This window comes from Elaeis guineensis, chromosome 1, assembly GCF_000442705.2.
Source record: "Elaeis guineensis isolate ETL-2024a chromosome 1, EG11, whole genome shotgun sequence".
Taxonomy (NCBI): Eukaryota; Viridiplantae; Streptophyta; class Magnoliopsida; order Arecales; family Arecaceae; genus Elaeis; species Elaeis guineensis.
Genome location: NC_025993.2, coordinates 154522079 through 154546857, shown reverse-complemented (window position 1 = coordinate 154546857; position 24779 = coordinate 154522079). Strand labels below are relative to the sequence as shown.

Here is a 24779-nt window from a genome sequence, read left to right as displayed (position 1 = left end):
GTTAAATTATGACTTCATACATAGAATGTCATAATTTTTCTTTCAGAAGTCAAAAGAGAAAGATATTTTCATCATTGAAAATTTATAAAATTTTAAATGATGAAAATATCCTTTTTATTTCTTATGACATCTTATGCATGAAGTCATAATTTGATTATAGAGGTCATGATATAATCATAGGATGTTATAACTTTTTTAGAAGAGGAGGGGTATTTTCGTCATTTAAAATTTTAAATGAAAAACAAAACTGCAGGTATTAAATGCGTATTGGAAAGTGGTAGCTACGTGGTCCAATTAGGTGGGGCAATGTATTTTTTCTATACCGGATGTGGTGTACAAAGAATTTCTCTTTATATAAAATCAGGTCATGTCCTTTCGAGATGGGCCCTAATCTATATTGCTATTTCAATTCAAGATTTTTTCAAAAGAGGAGGGATATTTTCGTCATTCAAAATTTCAAACTAAAAAATAAAGCTGCAATCATTAAATGCATATTGGAAAGTGCATATTGGAAAATGATGACTACGTAGTCCAATCAAGTGGGGCGATGTATTTTTTCTGTACCGAATGTGGTGTACAAAGAATTTCTCTTTATGTAAAATCAGGTCACGTCCTTTTGAGATGGGCCCTAATCGATGTTGCTATTCCAATCCAGGATTCAAGTGCATTGCTTCTCGCTACGGTGCCGGCAACGGGCATGCATCCCTACCTTCTAAGCGCATCGCTGTGTCCTTTCTTATTGCGACGATGACCTTAGGAATAGTGCCGCTGATCTGCTAAGAACACCGGTGAAGTCTTAGCGAGTTCACTTCTCGGGCAAGATTTGCTCAACTTGGTTATATTTTAAACCAAATTATGTGACAGAATTGTTTTTGATGTATTGATGGTGATCAACAGGAAAGAGTGACCTCAGTTACATACTCTGAAGGTGCGACTCCCCTAGAGATCAAAACAGATCCATGCCAAAGCCCTGTGGGATAAACTCCTTCCTAAACAAAAAAAGTTTCACATAAGACCTCCCCAGGAGGCAACCGAATCCGCCACAAAATTTCCCTTGCAGAGAATATTCTGAAGAAAAGCTTCAGGAAACTTGTAGAGAAAGGGTCTAGAGTCTGAAATGACTGCTCGCAGATGCGAAGGAACTTCCTCCTATTAACCAAGGATCGATACTGGAGTTACTGGAGCCTGGCTGTCCCTCTCAAAAACTACTTGTGGGATATGTCTTTCTTTTGCCGCCATCATAGCATCACGAAGTGCTAAAACTTCTGCAGTGAAAGCCGCCCTGCACACATTTTTCTTCTTTCCTTCTCCATCTCCCCGTAAGTTCTGTTCTCCTTGTACCCTGTAATTACTTCCTGCTCTTAATCAAAGCTGGGTGGCCGCCACCTCCCTTCTCTTTTTTTTTTTCAATCAAAAAAAGAAAGCCGCCCTGCACATGTGGAAGGAGGCTTTGGATGAGAGTTGAAACAAGAGTTGGCAAAGTATCAACAACATCAACAGAGATAGGTTGAGGGAAAACGGGAACCTTAAACAGTCAAGGATCCGAAAGATATTGATACAAGTACGCCTACGGCAAATTCCTGCACCAATGTACTCGACCGAGCACGTGGAAGTATCACCCCCAGCAGCCTACTTTACTGAGTACATGAAAGCCTCCTTTATCTCAAGAACATTGATCCTCTATGGTGTGTGAGCTGCTGTGTCTGTGGATGCCGTCCATTACAGGATGGATAGCCACGCACGAACATGGGCCATACGATACACGTTGCGGCTGTCTATCGTATCATGTGATAGACGGAATTCATAATTGCATTGCATCCTGTGGTGCCTTGCATGCACTGTAGAGAATCCATGCTCTTAACTTAAACCTGCATATATTAGACTCAACAAGTTTGATACGTTTTTTGAGCTTACCAAGGTTATAGTGATTCTAAAGACACTTCTCCCTACATATCTTACAAAGTTTTTGATCAAAGAGTCAATTGGAATCCACTCATCCAGGATTGCCGAGCTTGTGCGACTAAGACTGAAAGTGGATCAGGTATACATTAGATATCAATATATCTATATTCATATTTATTTTTTATGATAAATATAAATACATATATAAATATTAATCATATAATATCCATATTTATTTTAAATGGATATCGATATAAGTCGAATACTAAAAATAAAATATAATATAGATAAAATTAGATAATTAAACTTTATGACTACAGAATTAAAGATATTACTAAATGGATGATAAGTCAAGTTAATAACATATTAATATGATTATATATATATTTTAAAATTTAATAAATACTATATAAAATTAAATATAATTATACGTAGAATCGGATATTTAGATATTGATCAGATAGTTGTTTATTTATATCTATATCTATTTTTTTTTATAGATATGGATATTAGTTGAATGCTCAATTTTTTTATCTATATTTGGATGATTCGAATATGAAAATAGATCTGAATGAATATTATTTGATCCACTTTGATCCCTATATGCAATAAATTTTTAAGGATAATCATACAAGAAATCATCAAAATGAAAAGGCTTGAGAGCGCTCAATTAAAGAGAATTGGTATCGATGAATAAAGGTGCATGATCTGAAGCAACAATTGTGGAACGGTTGTGTGAGGAAATAGGTTAAGCCATGCAAAATTAGAAAAAATGATGATCTAACAAATCCCAAATAGGAATGGTAACAGATAGGGTATCTATAAAATTTGGTCAATCTATATATAAACCCATTTAAAATTCTACTATCCAAATCCGTTCTAGATCTGACTAACAATTCATCCAAAAATGTCAAACCCATCTTATCTGAATCCATTTGATTGGTCTTTATTCATTTCAGATTATTCAGATCAAGTTGAGTACCCGATTCGAAATTACAATAAATAAAAAAGAAAGAGGAAGACAGAAAGAAAAAAATTTGTATAATGATTTGAATATAACTGATATCAACTAATAATTAATAATATAACTAATAATATATCAAATTAAAATCAATAATACATGATAGAGGTTTTATGTCCTTCGGGTTTGAGGTTCAAGTTCTTTATTCCTACCTTGTATATATTTTTTTTATAATTTTTTAAAAATATATATATATACTATATATAATCAGATTCTGGCAACTGATCTCAAGCTATAATGAGTTTTGATTTTAAATTTTAAATTATATAGGGTTTGGCTAAATGGATCCTATTGAGGTTCATGTCAAGTGTCCGAGAAAACCCATTTAGCCAACATCCCTAAATATATATTTTTATAAAATTTAAATGGAACAAATCTCAAATTTGTTCTAAATCCCATAGGATTTTGGATTCGAAAATGATTGGATGTCAAAAATAAAAATAAGGTTGGGCTAGGCCTGCAAATGGGTCGGATCGGATTGAGTTCTGAGCGATCTCGATCCGATTTCTTGATTGAGTCTTGATATTGGACTCGTATCCATCCCGATAAAAAATTGGATCGGTCCATGGCCAAATTTATTAACCCATTGGATCATTTGGATCGGATCCATATATAACCCGACCTCAATTCATAAAATGCGGATTTGGATTGGGCCGGATCGGATCACGAGTTTAATTTATTTGAAACCTACCATCAGTGAATACTAGTGCTGGATGACAACCAAGAAACGTCTCTTTTTTTTTTTCCTCCAATCCTCCAAACTGTAACTTCTAATAATTAATTGTAATTGGATAGCAGAGGGAAATAAGCTATTTTTGAGAAGAGTCGAGATTCTAGAAGTCCACACAAAAGAAAAAAAATTAAAAAATATATATATATAATGATATAATTGTCCCAATGTAAAACATCATACAAGGAGAATACTTATACATGGTAAAAAATGAGACTGCATGTACTGCGGAAGACACAACATCTGTGCATATTAGAGCATGCTCTGAAATTTTTTAAAGTCAATAAAATAAAGTTGGAATTCAAGAAGTCCTCTTATTTTTACACCTCATGGCACAGTAAACATAAACCAGAAGGTTTAGAAAACTGAGCCCAGGAAAAAAGTCAGAAGAAATAATCGAGATGCCCTTCATTTAAGTTATCATGAATCCATCCAGTCTTTTCTCCTCGGGTTGTTACAACAGTCAGAATAAAAGAATCGAAGGATTTGAAAAAAATTTAGTTTTAAAGATTTTTAATTTGAAAATCGGATAGGAAAGATCGAAGGGTTTGAAAAATTTTGACCCAAGCCCAAATCCCTATTTGGATGAGCCACTCTAATTAGGTTCGGGTCTTATATTTGGATCCGGATCGGATCGAATAATGTATTTTAAGATCCAAATTAACTCAAAAATCTTCACTGGTTGGATCGGGTCGGATCGGATCCAAATTAAAAAAATTCAGATTTGATCCGAAAAAAAAAATGGATTCAATTTTTGAACCCGATCCGACTCCATGGATCTTTTAAATGAATTCGAATTGGATCTAATCGGATCGAATCAAATCGAATCATAGATCAATCTGATCTAGCTTTAGATTGAGCTCCCATTTCTATCAAAATTAAAATGCTCTATCAAAATTAGAAATTAAAATTTCACAAGTAAAAAAATAAAATTAAAGCATTACAGCATGATAGGCGGTACGAGGCGAAGGCGCGATGCCATCACGTGCGGCCCGAGATATCTACGTAAGGCGGAGCAGACCGCCACCAGCTCGCCCGCGCACGCCCGATAGACAAAAGCCCTCGTCGCTCCTTCTTCCAGCTCTACAACGGAGGCCACGCTTGCGGGGAAAAAAAAAATCAATATTTTCTAGCCGGAATAAAATCTAGCCCTGTCCAAGAAGTCGAGAAGGAGAGAAAAGACTCCTTCCTTTCTTTTACCCTCTATTTTCTATACCCTTGCGGAGTATACCCGATGGTCTGCACGAACAAGCGCACAGCCGCGGCGAAGAGTAAAATAAAAGAGGAGGACAATGAAGAGAATGGCGGTGATTACATATCTATTAAGCCTCCGAAGATCGAAGAAGAAGGGCCTTCGTCGGGGAGCGAGGCCTTGGCCGAGAAGGCCACGAAATTAACGCCCGGCCCCTCCAAAGGCCCTGTGAGGCTCCCTCCGAAGGCCACACTCGCCGTCAACCGGCGAAGGCTGAGCGGACTTCTCAAGAAGCTCGCGAGGACCCACAACTGGAAGGAAGCGAGCGACGTCTTGAGCGTCCTCTTGAGGGGGACGCCTCGCGGGAGCTCCTTTGCGGAGGATCGCAGGAATTTCTTGGTAAGCAATTCAAGAACCGAACCTCGTGAAGAACTCCGGCGGTGGCAGAAAATGTCACTCTTCGTCTGATGTAGTCGAGGTGTTTGTTGATAGGTTGCAATGGAAATTCATAAGCGACTCGGGGAGACGAATGGTTACCAGACAAAGATCAAGAAGATGTTTGAGATTTGGATGAGCAAGCTCGTATGGATGCAGAAGAATCCAAAAAAGGTACCATGAGTTTTCCCTCCCTTCTATTTATTTCTCGCATGGTGGCTTCTGATGCAATTGGTGGAATCTATAAATCTCGAGATCTTGGATTTCCATAAGCAATTGATCACCATAAGTTATTTCCTTCTTTAACTTTGGGATGGATAATGAGGGCTCGATGCTATGGGCACCTTAAAGAAGGAACCTGAGTACTGGCCTTCCATATGACAATTTTTTTTGCATCATAGTCCATACCTATTTTTTTAATCCATTGTCACCTAACTGTGTGATGATCAGATCTTTAAGTTTTTCGCTGAAATTTCTTTTTTTTGGTGCTCATAGTCTAACTCTTTTACCCATATTGAGTTCTTCTGAGAAATCTTGGCATCCACTTTGTGTCTTTTGTACATTATTTCTCTAATGATGTTAAAATATACATTGCAGTTATGAAAGGGGGGCATTTTGATTTGAAAACTGCATTTTTTTAGGTTACAATTTTTCTTTATTGCTCATCACCATGTTATTACACTCTGTAAACTTGGGTGATTCACTTGATTGTTTCATACCATAAAACATATAGTTTCCATCTTGCTGTATTGTCAATGCAGCATAACTGAATGCATATATTTACAAATTTTGGTGCTATCTTGTGGAACATGCAATTCTATAATAGCTTTCCTATGTAAATAGTATTTATTGCAAGCTTTCCCCTTCTGTTGACAGCATGCTTCCATTTTAAGCAGAAATAATGAGTTATAATGCTGATACTGACAAATTTTGATTGTTTGTTTGGTTTACTTCTCTGTATGTCTTAATTATTGGGCAGAGACACTCAGTTCAGCTGGAACTAGCTCTTTTCTACCTTTCACAAGGGAACATCCAAGAGGCACACAATGCTACAAAATTGTGCGTTTCTTACTTATTATGTTTTCTGTGTTTTATGCTCAGAACAACTGCATTCATTTTGTAGGCATATACATGACCTCTGATAGTGGGTTTATTCTAAACCATGTTAGTTTACGCGCGCACACACACAGATATATGTGTGTGTGTGTGTGTGTGTAGATACGTACGTAGATACGTACATACATATGTAGATACGTACGTATGTATATACATACATATGTAGATACGTACATACATATGTAGATACGTACATATGTATATACATACATATGTATATACATACATACATATGTATGTATGTACATATGTGTGTGTGTGTGTGTATACATACATATGTATGTATGTATAATTTTGTTTAAATATCATGTGAATTTTAGATCATCATGGCATGTATTCGTTTTGCTAGCATTGGATGAGAATCAATCCAAAAGGAAAATACTTCTAGATTGTGAAAAAAAAAAATCCAGTTAAATCAATGAATGTGGTGATACAAAATCAAAGCAGAATTCAGGTTATAAAATCCAAATCCCTGCATAATGTCTTAAACTACTGAAACTCAGTTCTGATGACTATGGGACACTGATCCCAATTCATAACTTTCTGTTCAGGTTGAAAGATGACCTGTCCACCTTGCAAATATTTTACTAAAAACATGTGCATTGACAACATATTTCATCTAAACATTTACAAAATTTAAGCTAGGATATGATAAATCTGTTCTTACTTTTTGGAATTCCACTACTTAGGGGCTCAGTCTACTAAACTGACCCTGTTTCTCCATTTCACTTGAAAAAAATCCCACAGAAAGCAAAAAAGTCTTATATGAGGAAAAGCTATCTTTCTCTTGAATTTTCTAAAACCAAATCCCCGATGCTTCCTGTTTTCATTAAAAAATATTTTTGATTTATAAAAATATATTCCTTGTTGACTAGATATATTATTCACGAGCTAATATCTCTTTCATTTAATTAAACAACAAAATATGACCAAAAATTGAAACCTTTTTCCTTAAAATATACTAAAGAAATGAAGAAATGACTGCTTATGACCCTAGGTTTCAAGATAGTATAGAAAAGCATCATACTTTGTTTCATCTGAAATTGGCCAAAACTACTGGTACTGCAGCAACTACCTCAAACCAATAGACTGAACTTTCGGGGTCAGTTTTAAAAAGTCTTCTAGTTAAAGAAGTCACAACTGATGAATATCTTATGTAGCTCTTATTATTTAATTTAGCTGATTTATATGACAACCAGATTAGATCATATATGAGTTTTACCGTCATTTACCTTGCAACAAATCAACCATCAAACTTGCACTACTTTGCTGAATTTTGGTTCTTAAAAGGCTACATGATTGCATTAATAATTTATTTGATGGTGCAACACACCAAATGTTCGCTTGATGAAGATGAGAGTAAGACCATGCAAATCCCAACTTGTAGACCATTATGCACAAACATGAATAGTAGATCATCTGCATCTTCTTGAGACATAGTGTTATGTACAATTTAGTGTGACATGATGGTCACCAATATGCAGAGATTGACTTCTATGATGTCATTCAACAAATGAAAAGAAATCCGAATGATAAGAACATACCTAATTGGTGCATATATATTTGTTATGGACCGCTTACATGAGAAAGAGGAAGATAAGTTCACAAGAAGAGAAGAATCAGCCTCCTGGATACTCTGATACGATGTGATGACCTAAAATCCTCACAATATGGTTCAAATATACCCATGCCAGAAACTGTTAAGGTAAAGATCATGAGGATTTATAAACCCATACCTGCAAACATAAAAGAGTACAGTAAGAAATAATTAACATGGATAGGATGAACGATAGATATAGGTTTATTATTGAAAGATAGAAAAAGGAAGAAAATAGAGAAGCAAATAGAGGAAGATGAAGGAGAAAGGGGAAGGCTGCGCATCTAGTTACGAAGATATGCACATTTCCAAGATTAGAGAATCCTGGAGTTGCCACATTATTAACATGTGCTTAGTGAGGTAGAAGCTGAATACATGCTCCAATTCACTTGATGGGTGAGTCTAACAAGATCTGAAGCACAATAGAAATCATAAATTGTTATAACAAAGACCCACATTATATGTACCTCCCACAAAGGAGATATGAAACCAACAGAAATCATAAATAGAAGTAACAAAGACCCACGTATGTGTATCTGCCATAAAGGCCAAATAAGAAATAATTACCAAATCAAGTTAAAAATACAGTTGAACCTTGTTAAACTCATGAAAAAATGCAAAGAAATTATCAAAGGCATAGTGTGGAGAAAAGTAAGTGTTGTATGTTCTTTTAGCCAAAATCAGCAGGTGCATTGTTTTGTCATTTACTTGTAATTTTTTTATGTTAGTGTCATGTCTCTTTCATATTAAAAATGGAGTTGTCTTTCTTGAACAACATGCCGTTTGCCACTACCAGAGTTTTTCAAAGATACTCATGTTGGTACGAAAAAAATGGAGAATAGATTATAATATTCATCCTACTCTACGATACAACATGGTCATTGTCAAAATTTTCTTTTTGTATTTTGTCACTTTGATTTTTCTATTTGCGAAGTTCTTTAGATGAAAGAGATCAGTATTTAAGAGCAGATGTGTTACTTAAATTAAGATTTTGGTATTATTGCATGAGGTAGGAGGTCAAGTCATAGAAGTTGCTGCTTTCTTTTTTTTTTTTTTTTTCTTTTTTTTTTGGGGGGGGGGTGGTGGGGGGCGGGGGGATGGGATGGGGGAGGGTTATGGTTTGTTGGGGTTGGTTAATTCATGGAAGGTTGTGCCTTTGTTAGTTAAGATTTTCATGTTTCTTTTCAGTCTGATTCAGGATCAAGATTCTGCTAGTGAGCCAACCATAAACCTGCTCCATGGGATGATATCATATCAGCTCTGGTATTCTGGTCTCCCTGAAGAGATGCAAATAAATGATTTTGGCATCCAAATGCCATCAGGGACATATGATATGGCCATTGATGATGGTTTTGAAGAATCTGAAATGTTAGAAAGTTCAAATGATCATAATGCCATTGATATTGTGAATGCCAATTATTCTTCACGATGTGCTTCAGAAAGCTCTGTTGGCAATGAGAAGATTGTCTTTATGGAATGCAAAAATGAGATGCCAAAAGGACAATCCAGTGATGTCCGTCCTGCACATGAATTTTATCTTATTGGATCAGAAGCAAATGAAGGAAGACCAACTCCTCCAAATCTTCGTAGCCATTTCGAACATAGTTCCATTTTTTTTGCACATGGTTAGTTTTGCCTTCTATTTCCACTATATTTTCATGCTTTCTTTTGGATCATTACAGCTCAAAATATGCATGTTTTGAAGTAGATTATTGTTGATTAATTGTTCAAATTCTTTTTGGTTAGTTTTATTGTGGAAGAGTCCATTAGTGCATGTATTAGTTAAACTTGTAGCTGTTAATAATAGCACAATCACAGCGGACTTAAAACATCATTACTGCTAGCTCCAAGCTCAAATAAACAAGGTGGAGGGCTCACTATTTTTTTGGCAGCTAGTCACGAAAGGATGTCAAAAAATTGTAAAAAATGAATCCAGATTCGATGTTCCATTACAAGTTTAAGGACAAGTCATTTGAGAACCGGTCGAGATGGCATAGGCATGTGTTATGAAGACCTGAGGTGCTTTAATAAGGTGGGTTGCTTTTTCTATTGAATGATGCATGAAAAAGAGGGGAAGACCTAAGATACATGGATAGAAGTTGTGAGAAAGGATATAAGCTTGAAATAACATCAAAAGTAGCTCTAGATGGGAATGGTTCCACGAGTGCAATTAGTGAATCTCTCTGATGGTCGACAACTGCAAATAGGACTGTGAAGTTGAAAAGTTTTGGAGAAGTGGGACGTCATCCTTAGAGGCAATATAAAAGGAACCTCCAGTTAAATATTCAGTTTACAGAGGCTTTCTCTAAACCATGCCACTATTACAATAGCTATTAGTTGAAATGAAACAAATGAGCTTGAACCAAACACTATTTTGTTTCAGATAGAGTGATCTTGTTACATAATCTAGTTAACGATCTCAAGATGTCGATCAAAACCCTCTAGAAAATCTTGCACTTTAGCAAACTTCTAACAATTAGTGGCTAGCATTTATACAAATGTCAGAAAAGGTATTACCATAATCTCTCACAAGAAAGAAAGGATCTAATGTTTGGATCTTCTATTGGATTCTTTTTACCAGCAGAGATGATGGCAAGAGATGACCACGATAGACCTGATTTTGAGAGTTAGCCTTGGCACAATGGTTAGGTTGCTCCATTATGACCTAGGTATCATGGGTTTGAATCATGAAAACAGCCTCTCCACACACAAAGGTAAGTCTGTGTACATCTGACACTTCCTAGAATTCATAGGAGTGGGAGCCTTATGCACTGGGCTGTCTTTTTATTACCTAGAGAACAGCAAAGAATTAATGCATCTGCTGGGTCACTTGCCTGTACAAGTGTGGTTTTCTCTATTTTAATCATATCACTAGAAACTGCAAGATACACTCGTAAAGGCAGTAAATAAATCATCTTGTGTAAACCTATGTGCACTTATCTACCATATGAAGGCGGAAGTATCTCTATCTGTCACAAGAATCAATGGTAAGCATTTTGTGGCACTACATAATTCCTAAGATGAACTGTGTTATTTTTCTTGCACATGCATCTCCATTTATTAATAATTTAATTTTTTTCTTCTCTTTGGCCTGCTTCCAGCTATTAAGAATAAATTGCTTTTTCAAATATTATAAATGATTTGCAGTGTGCTATAAGTCTATAATTACATTGTTATTGTTTAAAATTTCTATCATGAAATGTAGTCATGAAATTGTGCTTATACCATGGTTTGCCAATCAAGGTTTGGACACAAGCTTGCTGCCCATACGACTGATGCACATGGATGGGGACCTGGAGCAGTCCATATATTCATATAGGAGGTTAGCAAATGATCAGTATGAAGATGCAGTAAAACATTTGCGCCTTGCTCTTTATTCAACACCGCCATTATTACCATCCTTGCTGCCCCTTGTACAGGTATTTTTATCAATTGTATAATGTATATTCAGTGTTTGCAGGTTAATTGATTAAGCTTTTTAATATTTGTGAAAGTAAAAGAACTTAACCAGAGGCATGATTAAGTCCTGAACAAAATAATGCCAGATCTAGAAGTCTGAAAATGTTCGTTTATATTTTTTTTTTCTATTTTTCTATTTTGAAACACTATTAAGATGAGAGAAATCTAGGAAGGTCTTTGAAGAGTTGTAATTGATATACATGAACTTTTGGTGGTTTTGAAAGTCTATGATTGGGTGGATAGCTAGTATCTTTTTTAGCATATGGTTAGTATGTTCAGTTCAAAAATTCCTACTCAAGTTGCAAGTTAAGTTGAGGATCTTGGACAGCCATTAATGCTGGGTATTGTGGGTTCAGTTAGGCATTGGCTGGGCAAGGTGCAGTCTATCTCATAGCCCAACATCATGCCAAAAAATGTTGGCCTGAGCTTTGCTTGACCTTGGTCTTGAAATTTGAAGCCTAGGACTTACCAAAAATAAATTCCAAGGCCTAGGCCTATTTGGCTGATCTCGGCTATTGTTTACCTACTCAAGCATGGGTTAGAGGTGCTTTCCCACATTTGTTGGAGGGGAGGGCCCTGGCTCAAAGGCCAATAAGGAAAACATGGGAGAACAAGAAGTGGGGGCGGGATGGCTGGGGCATACCAAGAGCATGGCATGGTGTACTAAAGCAGATCAGCAGGGGTTGTTGGTGATTAACAAAATTGAGAATATGTCAAAGAGAATAGAGTGGGAGGGAGATTGGAAAAGCTAAGAAGTATAAGTGGAGATTTGAGCAAGGTTTCAACTTTCTAATCGCTCCATTTCAACTGAAATGGATTGCTTTTTTGGACATGACAAAAACAGGCTCGGTTCCTGGTTTGAACCTATTTTAGCTGAGACGAACTAGTTTGATGGTTTAAGCCAGCTTAGGCAAACTCGCCGAAACTAATTGTGGATAACATAACAGTATAAATTCCTTGTACCATTAAGGTGTCAAATAGGCATATTACATTCTTACTTATCGGCACCTAAATCCTTGTTTAACATAGTCCCCCTGAGAGTGCAACCATTGTCTTTCTTTCCACCTCATAATTATCCTATAGGAAATAAAGATATCATTTGCTACATAGAAGAGGTACCAAAATACATTTATTCTCTTTCCATAAAAGTTTGCAGAAAAGTCTCATTCTTTTGTGTAGGGAATGAGCTGAGAGTGACTTGTTAATTGAAGCTGACATTTTGACTTTTATGCATTCCATTTGGAAAATGTTTGAGGATTTGTGATATTTTTTGGCATTTGTGCAGTAGGCAAAGATGGTGTATTCTTAATTGACTTAACATCTGTATTTATCTGTTAACATTTTGCATATATTATATCAAATAATTGGTAAGAATATTGATTGAGGATGACTTGGGGTGTTTCTTTTTTTAGAATAAGTAGTTCGCATCAGAATAGAAAATGTTTATTTGTGAATGCTAAAAGTTTATTTTTTAAAATAAATCTGCAAGCTTCTAAAAATCCACTGGTGAATTTACAAAAAAAATAGTAATCTGTTAGTGTACAATGCTGAAGTATCTTTTAGGGAACTTTATGAACTTGTATCTTTATATGTCTCACTTCTTTATGTCAGAGCACATTGTTTTTTATTTTACCCTTTTTAATCTGTTCTCTCTAGACCTGATTTTGTTTTATAAATTACCAGCTTTTACTTCTTGGTGACCGTGTGGGAGAAGCACTTGATGAGCTTGAGAAATCCTGCAATATTTTTGATGCAGCACTTCCTTTCAGGTTATTTAAACTGATTTCCTTGATAATGTGATTTTTCATCTTGCCTTTGTAGTTGAGTTTGCTAGCTTGCTGACTTTATGAGATGGTTAAATTTTACCCTATAACTTGTGTTTTGCAAAAGGAATGTTTTATCTGTTCACTTTATGCTCTCACACTTATAAATATATGTGTTGATTCGAGATGCATATGCCTGATTTTCAACATAGTGATGCAGGTGGACATGCATATATCTCTTTCTACATGAATGTGTGTGTGCGTGTTGGGTTGGGGATTATGAAAATGAAGATCCATGATTATCATGATGCATTAAAATGCCTAGAAGCAAGAAGTCATATTTTTGGAGGTCCCTTATGTACATCAAGCAAGAACATATACAGTTTTTATGAGAAAGTCCATACCTCGATTTGATTTATAGCCAGTGAATTATGGTTCATACTTCATTCATATTTCGAGATGTGTAAGTCATGACCAATGATGCAGATTCTCAAATTATATGTCATACATTATTTGAATAAACTATTTTAATTGCTACTATTCATTTTAAATGAATTATTAGAAATGCCACAAGAGTCCCTAAATACTGATACCTACTCTACTTAGGTTGAATTCATATTCAATTTATGATTATATCAGGCCCACGAATGGACCAGATATCAATCAAATCAAATGAAACCAAATAGTCTGAGTGAAAGGTGTTTGGTGCATGTTAATTTCAACATAACCAATTACACTGATGTTGCTTTTCCATAATTAATGTTGGTTGTTAATTGCAGTGGCATGGGAATTTATAAGTACAAGCAGGGTTTGCCGTACCGGGCCGAACCGCCCGGTATGAGGCGTATCGAGCCGGACCGATAGTTTACCGGTCCGGTTTGGATCTTTTTTTCGAAATATTCCTCGAACCTCCCCGAACTGCTCGGTTCGGTCCGGTTCGTATCCATACCGCCCAAAACCGGACGGTATGGATTGGTTCGGTCCGGTTTGGCGTGAACCGAATCGTACCGACATACCCACATGAATAAAGTGGGGAGGGGGGAGAGGGAGGTGGGGTCGGAGACTTTAAATCATTGAGGCTGTTAAGAGTTCTCTGAGAAGTCTCAGAGAACTCCCGAGGACCCGAAGCTTATGAAGGTCTCAACGAAACCATTGAGACCTCCGAAAAATTAGAAAAAAAAAATTTCATCAAATTGTAGGAGTGGTTCGAGGAGAGGCTGATCTTTGGCCGGAGGTAAGATAATATGTTATTTTCGTAGTAAATATTTTTTTTTATTTTTGTTGTTAAAAATAGGATAAGAATGAGAAAGAATGAAAATAAGAGAAAATCATGCCAAAATCTTGTGATTTTGGTATGATTTAATTATATGTGATAGATCTTTGGAAGATCTACACGATGACACCAAAATTGTTAATTTTTGTTAATTATATATTTTTAAATATTTTTAAATATTTATTTATTTAAAAATAAAAAAAAATTAAACTTTAGGAAAAAAAATCAGAGTTTGGGAATCATGTTTAGAATGATTCAAGCTACTTAAATCTAATTTCAATTTTTTTTTTAAATATTTGAAATAAAAAAATTATTTTTTTAATTATTTAAATTAAAAAATTTAATTATAAAATAAAAAATATATAAAAATAGTGTTATATTTTAGTTAATTTAAAAATATTATTTGAAGCATATAACATATTTATTTTGAATTTATAAGTTTCAAAATAATTATTGAAATTATTTTAAAATTATATATAATTATTTTAATTATCGTTAAACTATCGTGTTTTGTTGTACTTGCATATATTTATAAGAAAAAAATTTAGAGCATGACGTTCGTTCACTTAAATTAATCAGCTATTTTATAGTATATATTTATTTATATAAAAATTATTAAAAAATTAAAAAAATAAAAAATCAGTGTTAGTTTTGAAATTGAGAATAATGTTTAGAATGATTCAAAATAATTGAAATATTTGAATCTAACTTGAGATTTTTTTGAAATTCTTTTTATAAATATTTAAATAGTAAAAAATGTTATCAAATAAAAAATATATGTAATTAGTGTTATATTACAGGTAATTCGAAATAATTAGTATTTTGTTATATATGCAGAAATGAGTAAGAAAGATTTAGAGCGTGACATCGGTTGGGATCATGGCGAGATGCTCTCGGCTCGGCATCATTGGAGATGCAAATGGTGCAACACAGAGTTCAAGGGAGGAGGGGTGACTAGGTTGAAGCAGCATCTGACTGGTGGTTATCTTGATGTGTCCATGTGTCGGAAATATCCGCAAGAGGTCCGACAATTGATGAAAAAATATTTTGCTGATTCGAAAGCAGCGAAGAAAAGGGCAAAGCAGAAAAAGATCGAAGTAGACCGTCGAGCTGCAGAGCTACCTTCTTATTACTCTAGAGAGTCAGAGGAGGCTTCTGCTTTAGATGATGAGGAGGCACAGATTGAGGCTGCCATTCAGGCGAGCTTGATGGATCAGTACCAGCAGGAGGAGATGGCCCGGTACAGAGAGCGATTCGGACCATCATACTACGAATCAGGATCTGGATCAACGACTGGTAGGGGAGAATTCGAGTTAAGGAGGACTACTTCAGTCAGAGAGCCTGGTGGTAGAGGGAGCAGACGCAGCATGTTTTCTTTATTGGGAGCTTTTGGCAGTAGGAGGAGGTCCTCCAGAGATATTCCAACAGGAGCCAGCATTCAGGATTTGGATCCACATGCTTTGCCCAGCAAGGATTCAAAGCAGCAGAGAATTGACAGTATGCTGAAAAAAATAAGAAGGATATGTGGCGAGCTATTGGATCATGGTTTCATTTCAGCCATATTCCAGTAAATGCAGCAGTCAATCCTTACTACCGATCTGCTATTTCAGCCATAGAGGCTGCCGGCCAGGGTGTAGATCCTCCAGGACCTAAGGACATTTATGGTCAGCTTCTTGACAGCAATAAGGAGGATCTGCAGAGATGGATTGCTTCTTACAAAAATAAATGGCCTACATACGGTCTGACAATGATGTGTGATGGTTGGACAGGTCCTACTAGGCGGAGCATCATTAATTTTTTGACATACTGTGATAGAAAAATATTTTTTCACAAATCAATCGATGCTTCAGATAAGATACACGATGCCACATATATTCTTGGTCTGATGAAGGAGGTGATTGATTCAGTGGGTGAGCAGTATGTCGTGTAGGTCATCACAGATAACGGACCACAATATAAGGCTGCCGGAGAGTTGCTGATGGAGCAGCGATAGCAGATATACTGGACCCCATGTGCTGCACATTGCATTGATCTTATATTGATGGATATCGGAAAGATTCGCAGGGTGCAGCAGGTAGTGGAGATTGTCCAGACCATTACTAGATTCATCTACAACCACACATGGGTTCTTTCATTGATGCGGACGTATACTGGGGGGGAGATCTTACGATCGGATATCACACGGTTTGCTACCTACTACATAGCACTTGATAGTCTTCTTCAGAAGAAAACAGTCCTACGTCAGATGTTTGTCAGTGCCGAGTAGCAGGAGAGCAGATATGCGAGGACCGGCATGATGGAAGTCATGTGGAGAACTTGGTGATGAGTCAGTCATTTTGGCAGCGGGCTGAGAAGATAGTGAAGGCTATCAAGCCTTTATATGAGGTGCTTCGCACCGTGGACAGCGAGAGATACCCCCAGATGGGCTTCTTATATTACATGATGGAGAGGGCAAAGAAACAGATTAGTGAGAATGATCCCAAGCATGTCAAGAATTCATTAACATTATTGAGCGTAATTGGGACTATCAGATAAGCAGAGATTTATATCTAGCTGGTAAGTTTGGATTCAAGAATATTTTAAAATATTTTTTCGAAGCATGAAAATAAAATTGTGCTTAATCAGTCTTGAAATTTATCTGCAGTTTATTACTTAAATCCGAGATTTCAGTATATTATTCCGGGGATAGATATGGATAGCGAGCTTCTTGCTGCTCTTCGCAATGTCATATATAAGATGGTATCCGATCCAGAAATCGCGTCGTTGTGTCTGCAAGAGGTATGCTAGTTTAAAACAGATGTAATTATTCAACTGAATTCAATCTGATATATTTATAAATAATAAATATATTTTATTTCAGACGAAACAGTTTAGAGAGGGATCAGACAGTTTTGGAGTTCCATCAGCTGTCGTAAGCAAAAAGCAGATGAATCTAGGTAAATTACATATCAATAATGAGCAATGTAGATTGATATGTAATTTTGCTTAATAATATCATCAAATTTGATATGTAATTTTGCTTTTGTAGCTGAATGGTGGATTTATTTTGGAACGTCAGTAGAAAATTTGAGACATATGGCTGTCCGTATTCTTTCTCAGATGGTCTCTGCTAGTGGCTGTGAGCGTAATTGGTCCACTTTCGCCCTTATCCACAGCAAACAGAGAAATCGTCTGACATAAAAATGCCTCGACGATCTTATATATGTTCACTACAGTCTGAGGTTGAGGCTAAAATATATTCAGGAGGAAGTTTAGTTGAAGTACACTGATCCGACGCTGGATGATTATGCCGACGAGGATGACGATCCGATCATCAGATGGCTTGCAGGTCAGCAGCAGGAGCCAGAGCTTGATGAGTCAGGATCTCCTCCATGACCAGCCAGTGTGGTGGCGAGGGAGATCAGGGTGGATCCAGGACAATGGGCAGAAAAAAATATTTCACATAGGGTTCCAGCTGATCAGCCAGTCTGAGGGGACACAAGGGACTCATTCATCACATGACTCGCTATCCGATACATCTTCCCAGAGATTCGAGCGAGAGATGTATAGACGATCCTCCCGGCAGCCAGCAAGAAAGCATCCATCCTCCCAATCACAGAAAATTCAGTCACAGAGGGGCACAAGGGGGGAAGGAAAAGACAGTTGTACGTGCACCACTCTCGAGAGTACAGGAGCTATCTGGTTCAGATACAGACATCAGGGAGAGTGATGATGATACTGGTAGTAGTAGCCATGGATCTGATGATCAGAGAGGAACTGAAGGACAGAAGACCACCATTTATGAGACACAGCCACAGGGTGATATTCGATTCACCGGTGAGTCTCAGTTTACGCATGTCACACAGGATAGGGATCATGGTGGACGAGTCGGTAGAGATCGTGGGGAGCCGATTTCATATAGACGACGGGCTCCTAGAGATCGTCCAGCACATGATGCAGCTGCGGACGATCTTACACGTGGAGTAGGGTCCATGGATGTATCTGGATCATCCTCGCATTATAGATCCTATTATCCACAGCCACCTTATAATCCATATGCATATGGTGCATCCGAGGCATCATCTTCTAGTGGTTACTATCCTATGCAGTCTGAAGTATCTTACGGATCAGATTTTGCTACTGGCATATTTGGATGGGCTCCTCAACAATCGTACCATCATCTCGAGGATATTTTTCAGAGTCAGAATTTTAGCGAGAGGTCTGAGATGTCTTACAATCCAGAGAGGATGCCTTATGGGATGATGAATATTCGAGAGTATGGTGCAGCTTGGCTAGAGGGTTGGACTGATGTCCCTTCAGACTATGTTGATGATCCAGACATCTACGAGCGTCACAGACATTCGACAAGAAATTAAATGCAGAGTACATCTTAAGGTTCGTATATCAGTTATTGCGCTTTATACTTAAATATTTAGATACATTTTAATACATATTTTATATATTTTTTCTTTAGTTTTAAGATGACATAGTTGAAATATAATGTAAATAAATATATGTTTGAAATTTTGGATCAAGAGTCTTTGTACCGCAACCTAATTCAAAATTGAACCCAAATATGTCAATAATATGTAATATAATGCCATATTGAGGTTGTATTTATCAATTATTAACTTTAAAAATTCAAAAAAAAAATTGAAAATCGAAAAAAATTTTGTGTAACGGTACCGGATTGGTATGCCTGGGCGTATCGTATGTCGGTACGGTACGGTACCGGTACTGTACCATACCGGTCCGGTACCGGCACGCCGTTCGGTATCGGTACAGCGAACCTTGAGTACAAGCATTGTACATATGCCTTATTAATCATTTAAAAAAGAATATTTCTGTATGAGCATGTGATAAATAAGGTCCTTTCATTTTTGAAATACAGTATTTTTCCTTCTTTCTTCTACCTGATTTTTTGTACCCTATGAAGTGCTTTGCCCATTTCTTTCCTAGTTAGAACTAAAAAAGAAAGATTGGCTTTGCCATCACATGGCATAGACAAAACAGTAGTTAGGAGGAACCTGCCAACTACATGATTTTCAACTGCCATTGAATGATGGACAAGTTGAGCATAAACTTGCACTGTTCTTGAGTTAAATTTACATGGCTATGCCAGGATCGTGGTTCGATTCTTATGAATGAGAATGTTAAGAATGATTTTATTGAACTAGCAAAAATTGAAGAAGGAAGCATCTAGAGGTTAATGAAGGATCAGCAGCTCTTTTCTAGTGAACTACTGAAGCTGAATTATGGTTTGTCAGCTTCACATCTAGTGACGAGAATGAAGGATGAGAGGAGAACAAATGAGCTTTATGGTTTGTCCTTTAAAAAAGCTTAACGGAAATCTCATGGTTTTTTAAATTTCTATATGTCGATGAAGATCCGTAATTGATGCATTTCACCGTCCCATATTGACCTGCAAGTTAACTAGCCTAAATTTGTAATTCCCATTTGTGCGTGTGGGTCTGTGTATGAGAGAGAGAGAGAGAGAGAGAGAGGGAGAGAAATCATGTTCAATTGACCCTTTACTTCTTTTCAATATTGCTTGGTTTTTTCTTCCTGTTTTGAGGAAAGTCAATTTGTCTTTCATGTTAATCCACTATTCAGAACTTATCCAAGGGAATATTCAAACTTGTTGGAATATTTCATGTCTTTTCTTTAATTTGTATTTGCAATTGTGAAGTTTTATGTAGATAGACTAGAGCTTATGGTATGATGCATCTTTCATTTTGCAGGTTAAGAGCTAGACTTCTTGAGTCTTTTCACAGCAGCCCTGCCACCATTATCTCTAGTTGCTATGAAGAAGCTCTTAAAAGGGATCCAACGTGCAACCTCTCCTTAGAAAGACTAATCAAAATGCATAAAAATGGTTTGAACTTATCCTAGATATGAATTTTTGTTTTCTTATACAGATCTTGGATTGGTCAGATCCATACTAGTATTACATGATGGCAGATAAGGGCTGCTACCTAATTGTTGACATAACTTTTAGAATTTTTTGTAATATTTAAAATTGATATTTTTATCCTAGAACTCTATAGTCTGATTGTTTAAGAGATTTCTGACAGTATTTATTTTTACTAATTTCGATGAACACTTTTATTGCCATTTAGAATTATGTTGTGATAAGTGAATAGCTGTCTAGGTTACTGTAGATCCTGCTGTGCGACCTTTAATTCTTTGAAATCCAAATTAATATTGATTGTGATTAAGTGAATAAATCATTAGTCTGGACCTTTTTATGGTCAGGACTCGGGTATTGGAAAGTTGTAACTCATTCATCTAAAGGGTTGTTAAACTTTTTGATCATGAGAAAGCTGTCCTGCCTTTTGGGATGGCAAAGTGTGCTTTTGTCCACCACAGCTTGGTCATCTATTTTTAAGAGTTACAGGTAGTTTAGTGTATTCTGTGTTACCCAGTATCATAATACTAATGTCTAGTTCTAAATTTGTTTAAGACTGTGTCAATGGTTTACATTGTAATTACAGGTTGTTGGAGGTCTTAAAATCATCAACATTAAGTCTTTGAAAGGTCAGGATGTCTTCATATATGTGTCTCCAGATGAACCCAAGTTTCATAAATCTTTTATTTTTATTCCCTTATCATGAAAAGGAATCTGTTCATGAAACATCAAGTCAACCTTGTTCTTCTAAGTCATGAGTAGAAGTCCTTACTTGTCTCTTTAGAAGAAGGGGATTTTTTTCCTTTCTGTATTATATACTCTTAAACCTACAATGATCATAAGGGTTAACATACATATACCACTTCAATTACGATACATTTATTCTAAGCAATAAAGCATGGTCTTCTTTCTTCTTCATGGTCTGATTATGACTTGGAAACTTTAGATCTAGGTGAAACAAATACTTAATTGGGTCACAGGGCTGCTGCTTTACCATCCCTTTTCCTCTTTTCTTGTTCTTTTCCTTCTGTCTTAAATTCTTAATCAAACATAATACTTCTCCATTATTTCATACTCTAACCCAATTCTAATCTGAAATAGATACCTGTAAATCTGAAACAGTGAGAGGATCCCATAAAATCCCAAAGCTCAATTGAAGCAATAGCGTCTGATCCTTTGGTGCCACCATACCTTACATTTTAATCTGTCTTCCAATGACACTCTAATTCAGAGTCTGACAGTAAATTCAAATCTCCATGCCCCTAGTCGTTAAAAGTATATATGATGAATCTTTACTGTGATGAAGATGGCAATAGTAGTAGGAAAGTGGTGTGATTCAAGAGTATCTGTCAGCAAATTGGATTCAGATGGGATTGAGGGATTCAGGTCTGGTCTGTTTGCCTTAAAATTTTGACTTGATCTGATTCAGTAATCTGCTGGATTGTTGAAATTCTGATATGAACCTGAATCTGTGAAAAAAACAGAAGTGCTATTTGACAACACAACCCAAGCTGAGGACCTTACCTTTGATCCCACCTTTTTCATGCCCTGTGAACCATCCTCCCTTTAATTGACTTCTTGAAGTTCATCACTGCCGTCGCCACAGTGCCTGAAGCCTTGAACATGTTGGCGTTCTGGCCTGGGAATGCTGGCTGATGATGCTAGGGTTGAGAGCGGGAGGAGGGGAGCAGAGAATCTGCTCGTAAATTTAATCTGTTGTAACCAAGAATACACCTTTGGAAACCACCAATGTAGCCTATAGTCAGAATGTGTGCACATGTGTGCATGCTGGCATTCGCGCACACACACACAGAAAGAGAGCGGGGGGGGGGGGCGGAGAGAGTTGGGCTAGATGGGGTCTGTGTTGTGGGGTCCTATTTTAGTTATGCTGTTAGTCATATTTGATTCATGAATACCTTACCAGAGCCAAACTATCAAATCAGATCGAATCCTCAGCCCTGTGGACAAGAATACACGCAGGATGATTTAGTGAAGGTCACAGTGACATGTGGTGAGTACTTAACAAAAGTGCTTCCAGTGAAAATCTTACATCACTAGGGCTGCTGGTTATATGGAGGTCTTGGTGGAAGATGATGCAATAATGACTTAGCGGATGAAGCCTTAGAACTATAGATTGATCCTTGTTGTGGCAGATTGTCATCTCTGTATTTGTTAAAACAATCAATTAGTTGACCTAGAAATCATAACATAATTATTTCAATAATCAAGTCAGTTCGAGTAATAATTGGACCAGGTAGGGTTAGTCTTGAAGGATTCTATTTTAGTTATAGTTTGTTAGTAATATTTGGATAATGATCTAGTTACAACAAATCCTGAATCTCCTGCCGGAACCAAATTATTGAAGCAGGTCCGAGAGAATGTGCATGATGATTTGGTGAAGGTTGTAGTTTGTGCGGCTAGCACTCAACCAAAGTGCTCGCTGTCATGTAGGGAAGGGAACAGTTTCCCTTCAGAATGTTCAGGTTGCATCTAAAATTTTTTTCTAATATTCTACTTGTTTAAGGATCAAATTCTTACTTGAATGCAGCGGAACCAGAGATCAAATCCCAAATTATCTGATGTAAACTTTCGCGGAGGTCTGGATGTGCAGACCCTCTACTTCGCATGCACATCAAACGCCGCAAGAAAGCGGGATGAACTCTAATCTAATTGCCTTCGCAACACAATCAATTGAGAGATGAGATGTACTAGTGTGACTCCTCAAACCAGCAGGTGGGACATCCAAAGAGACCCCACGCCCAAAGGAAGAGGGATGGCAACAAGGAGAGAGGCCAAAGGGAGGAAGGGACCTCTCTCTCTTCTCATGCCTCTCTCTCTCTTTCTCTCTTCTCTCAATCTGATTTGTTTACTTTGCTATTTTTTCATGCATCCATAGGTAGAGACTCTCTCTGTTTATAGATGATTCCCATGACCCAATGAGAGTAGGACTCTTAACTCAAATCCGATTTGAATTGGTCCAATACTCATGAAAGAAAGATTCTTACATGAGATAGAATTGCCATCACTTATGACATCCACTTTGCACCCACTTCCACACCCACTTGGGATGCCCCAAATAAGCACCAAATCAGGTTTTGGTCGTCCTTCATGAAGGGGTATTCCCAGTGCAAGTGAAAATACTCATACCTCATCCAAAACAGGTCCAATTCGAATCCGATTTGAAATTGGTTCGAAACAATTTCGAAAGGCTGTCAATTTCAAACTCTTTAGGACTTTTGTACCAAGTCTAACTTGAATTTTGGACCCAATTAAGTCCAACTAATTCAGATCTAATCTGAAATTAATTAATACTTAAATTTAATCTTTCATATTCTCCATAGATCATAGATCAGAAATTATTCATCCTCGAGATCGAATTTGAACCTCATATGTAGTGCTAGCTAGACATAGTCAACTCTTCAATTTCGTTTGACCCATAACTTAATTTTCAATCAAGTTAGCTTATATGTTCAATCAAGTCTAGTACTTCCAAATTGGATATATAAACATAGATCAATTTCTTCCTACTTTGTCTGACTTGTGTGCGTGACTCCATAGGTTCAAACACTAAGCCGGTAGCATAGGAACCAATTTCTGCACTAATCGAGATACCATCTAGTAATAGTTTCCGACGTCCAGATAGGTCGAATTATCGCAAAAGAATATTCTAGAATCCATACACATGGTTACCGCATAATTCATTCTTTTGATCCTGAATGCTCTAGGATGGTCTCAGATTAACTGTCAACCGAGATTGCTTCATTCGCATTGTATTTCAACCTTTCAAATTCATTTTATGGATCATCCTGGTCAAAGTTTTGCTAAATTGAAATACAGTGATACATCAACTCTAATAATTTGGAGGGGTCAATCTTATCTTGATCCACACAGACTTTGCAAGTACTTAACTGTATCCAGTAGTCTTCTGTTACTGCATTAGAAATCCAGATAGTCTGGCATCAAAGTACAGTGAGTTGCTTGCAAGTCACTATGGTGATCTTAGGTCTGAAGGATACTTATACCTATGTGTTTCGTGAGCAGCTCTTGACAGCAGAATGCTCAGCAGGTGAGTCACTTGTTTAGTGACGATATACCTCTACATCTCACCTGTATGCCATACCAGTGTCACCATACTCCTTGATTAAAAGGACAACCAACCCATATGGCACACAACAACTTTCACTTGATAAACGTCATCGTCCCATAATGACGTATCATTTGGTCGCGAACATGTTTAAGAACTATACGATAAATTCTCTCTTTATCTCTTTATCGCACACTAACATAGTTCTAAGCTCTGTTGTTAGAATCGTATGAGTTGCGATTCGACTCGTACGAGTCGAGTCAAGTCAAACCTTCATCGAGTCGAATCGCAATGGAGAATAAAAAAAAATAGGAATCGTA

The 24779-nt window shown here is 36.8% G+C and overlaps 1 protein-coding gene and 1 pseudogene across 2 annotated transcripts in view; both read left to right on the top strand.

Moving 5' to 3' along the window:
- The first annotated feature begins 4648 nt into the window (after positions 1 to 4648).
- Positions 4649 to 24779, top strand: part of LOC105039128 (uncharacterized) — a 33067-nt gene continuing 12936 nt past the window's right edge. The window contains exons 1-7 of one of the 2 annotated variants that reach the window (XM_073244534.1): positions 4649 to 5244; positions 5338 to 5453; positions 6258 to 6339; positions 9192 to 9618; positions 11237 to 11412; positions 13136 to 13221; positions 20209 to 20342. In XM_073244534.1, the coding sequence (XP_073100635.1) occupies positions 4888 to 5244; positions 5338 to 5453; positions 6258 to 6339; positions 9192 to 9618; positions 11237 to 11412; positions 13136 to 13221; positions 20209 to 20342 (1378 nt within the window). In that variant the 5' untranslated portion in view covers positions 4649 to 4887. Of the gene's footprint in view, positions 5245 to 5337; positions 5455 to 6257; positions 6340 to 9181; positions 9619 to 11236; positions 11413 to 13135; positions 13222 to 20208; positions 20343 to 24779 lie in introns of both variants that reach the window. The other variant, XM_010915141.3, reaches the window with a different exon arrangement.
- LOC140854809 (uncharacterized) lies at positions 15328 to 17174 on the top strand (annotated as a pseudogene).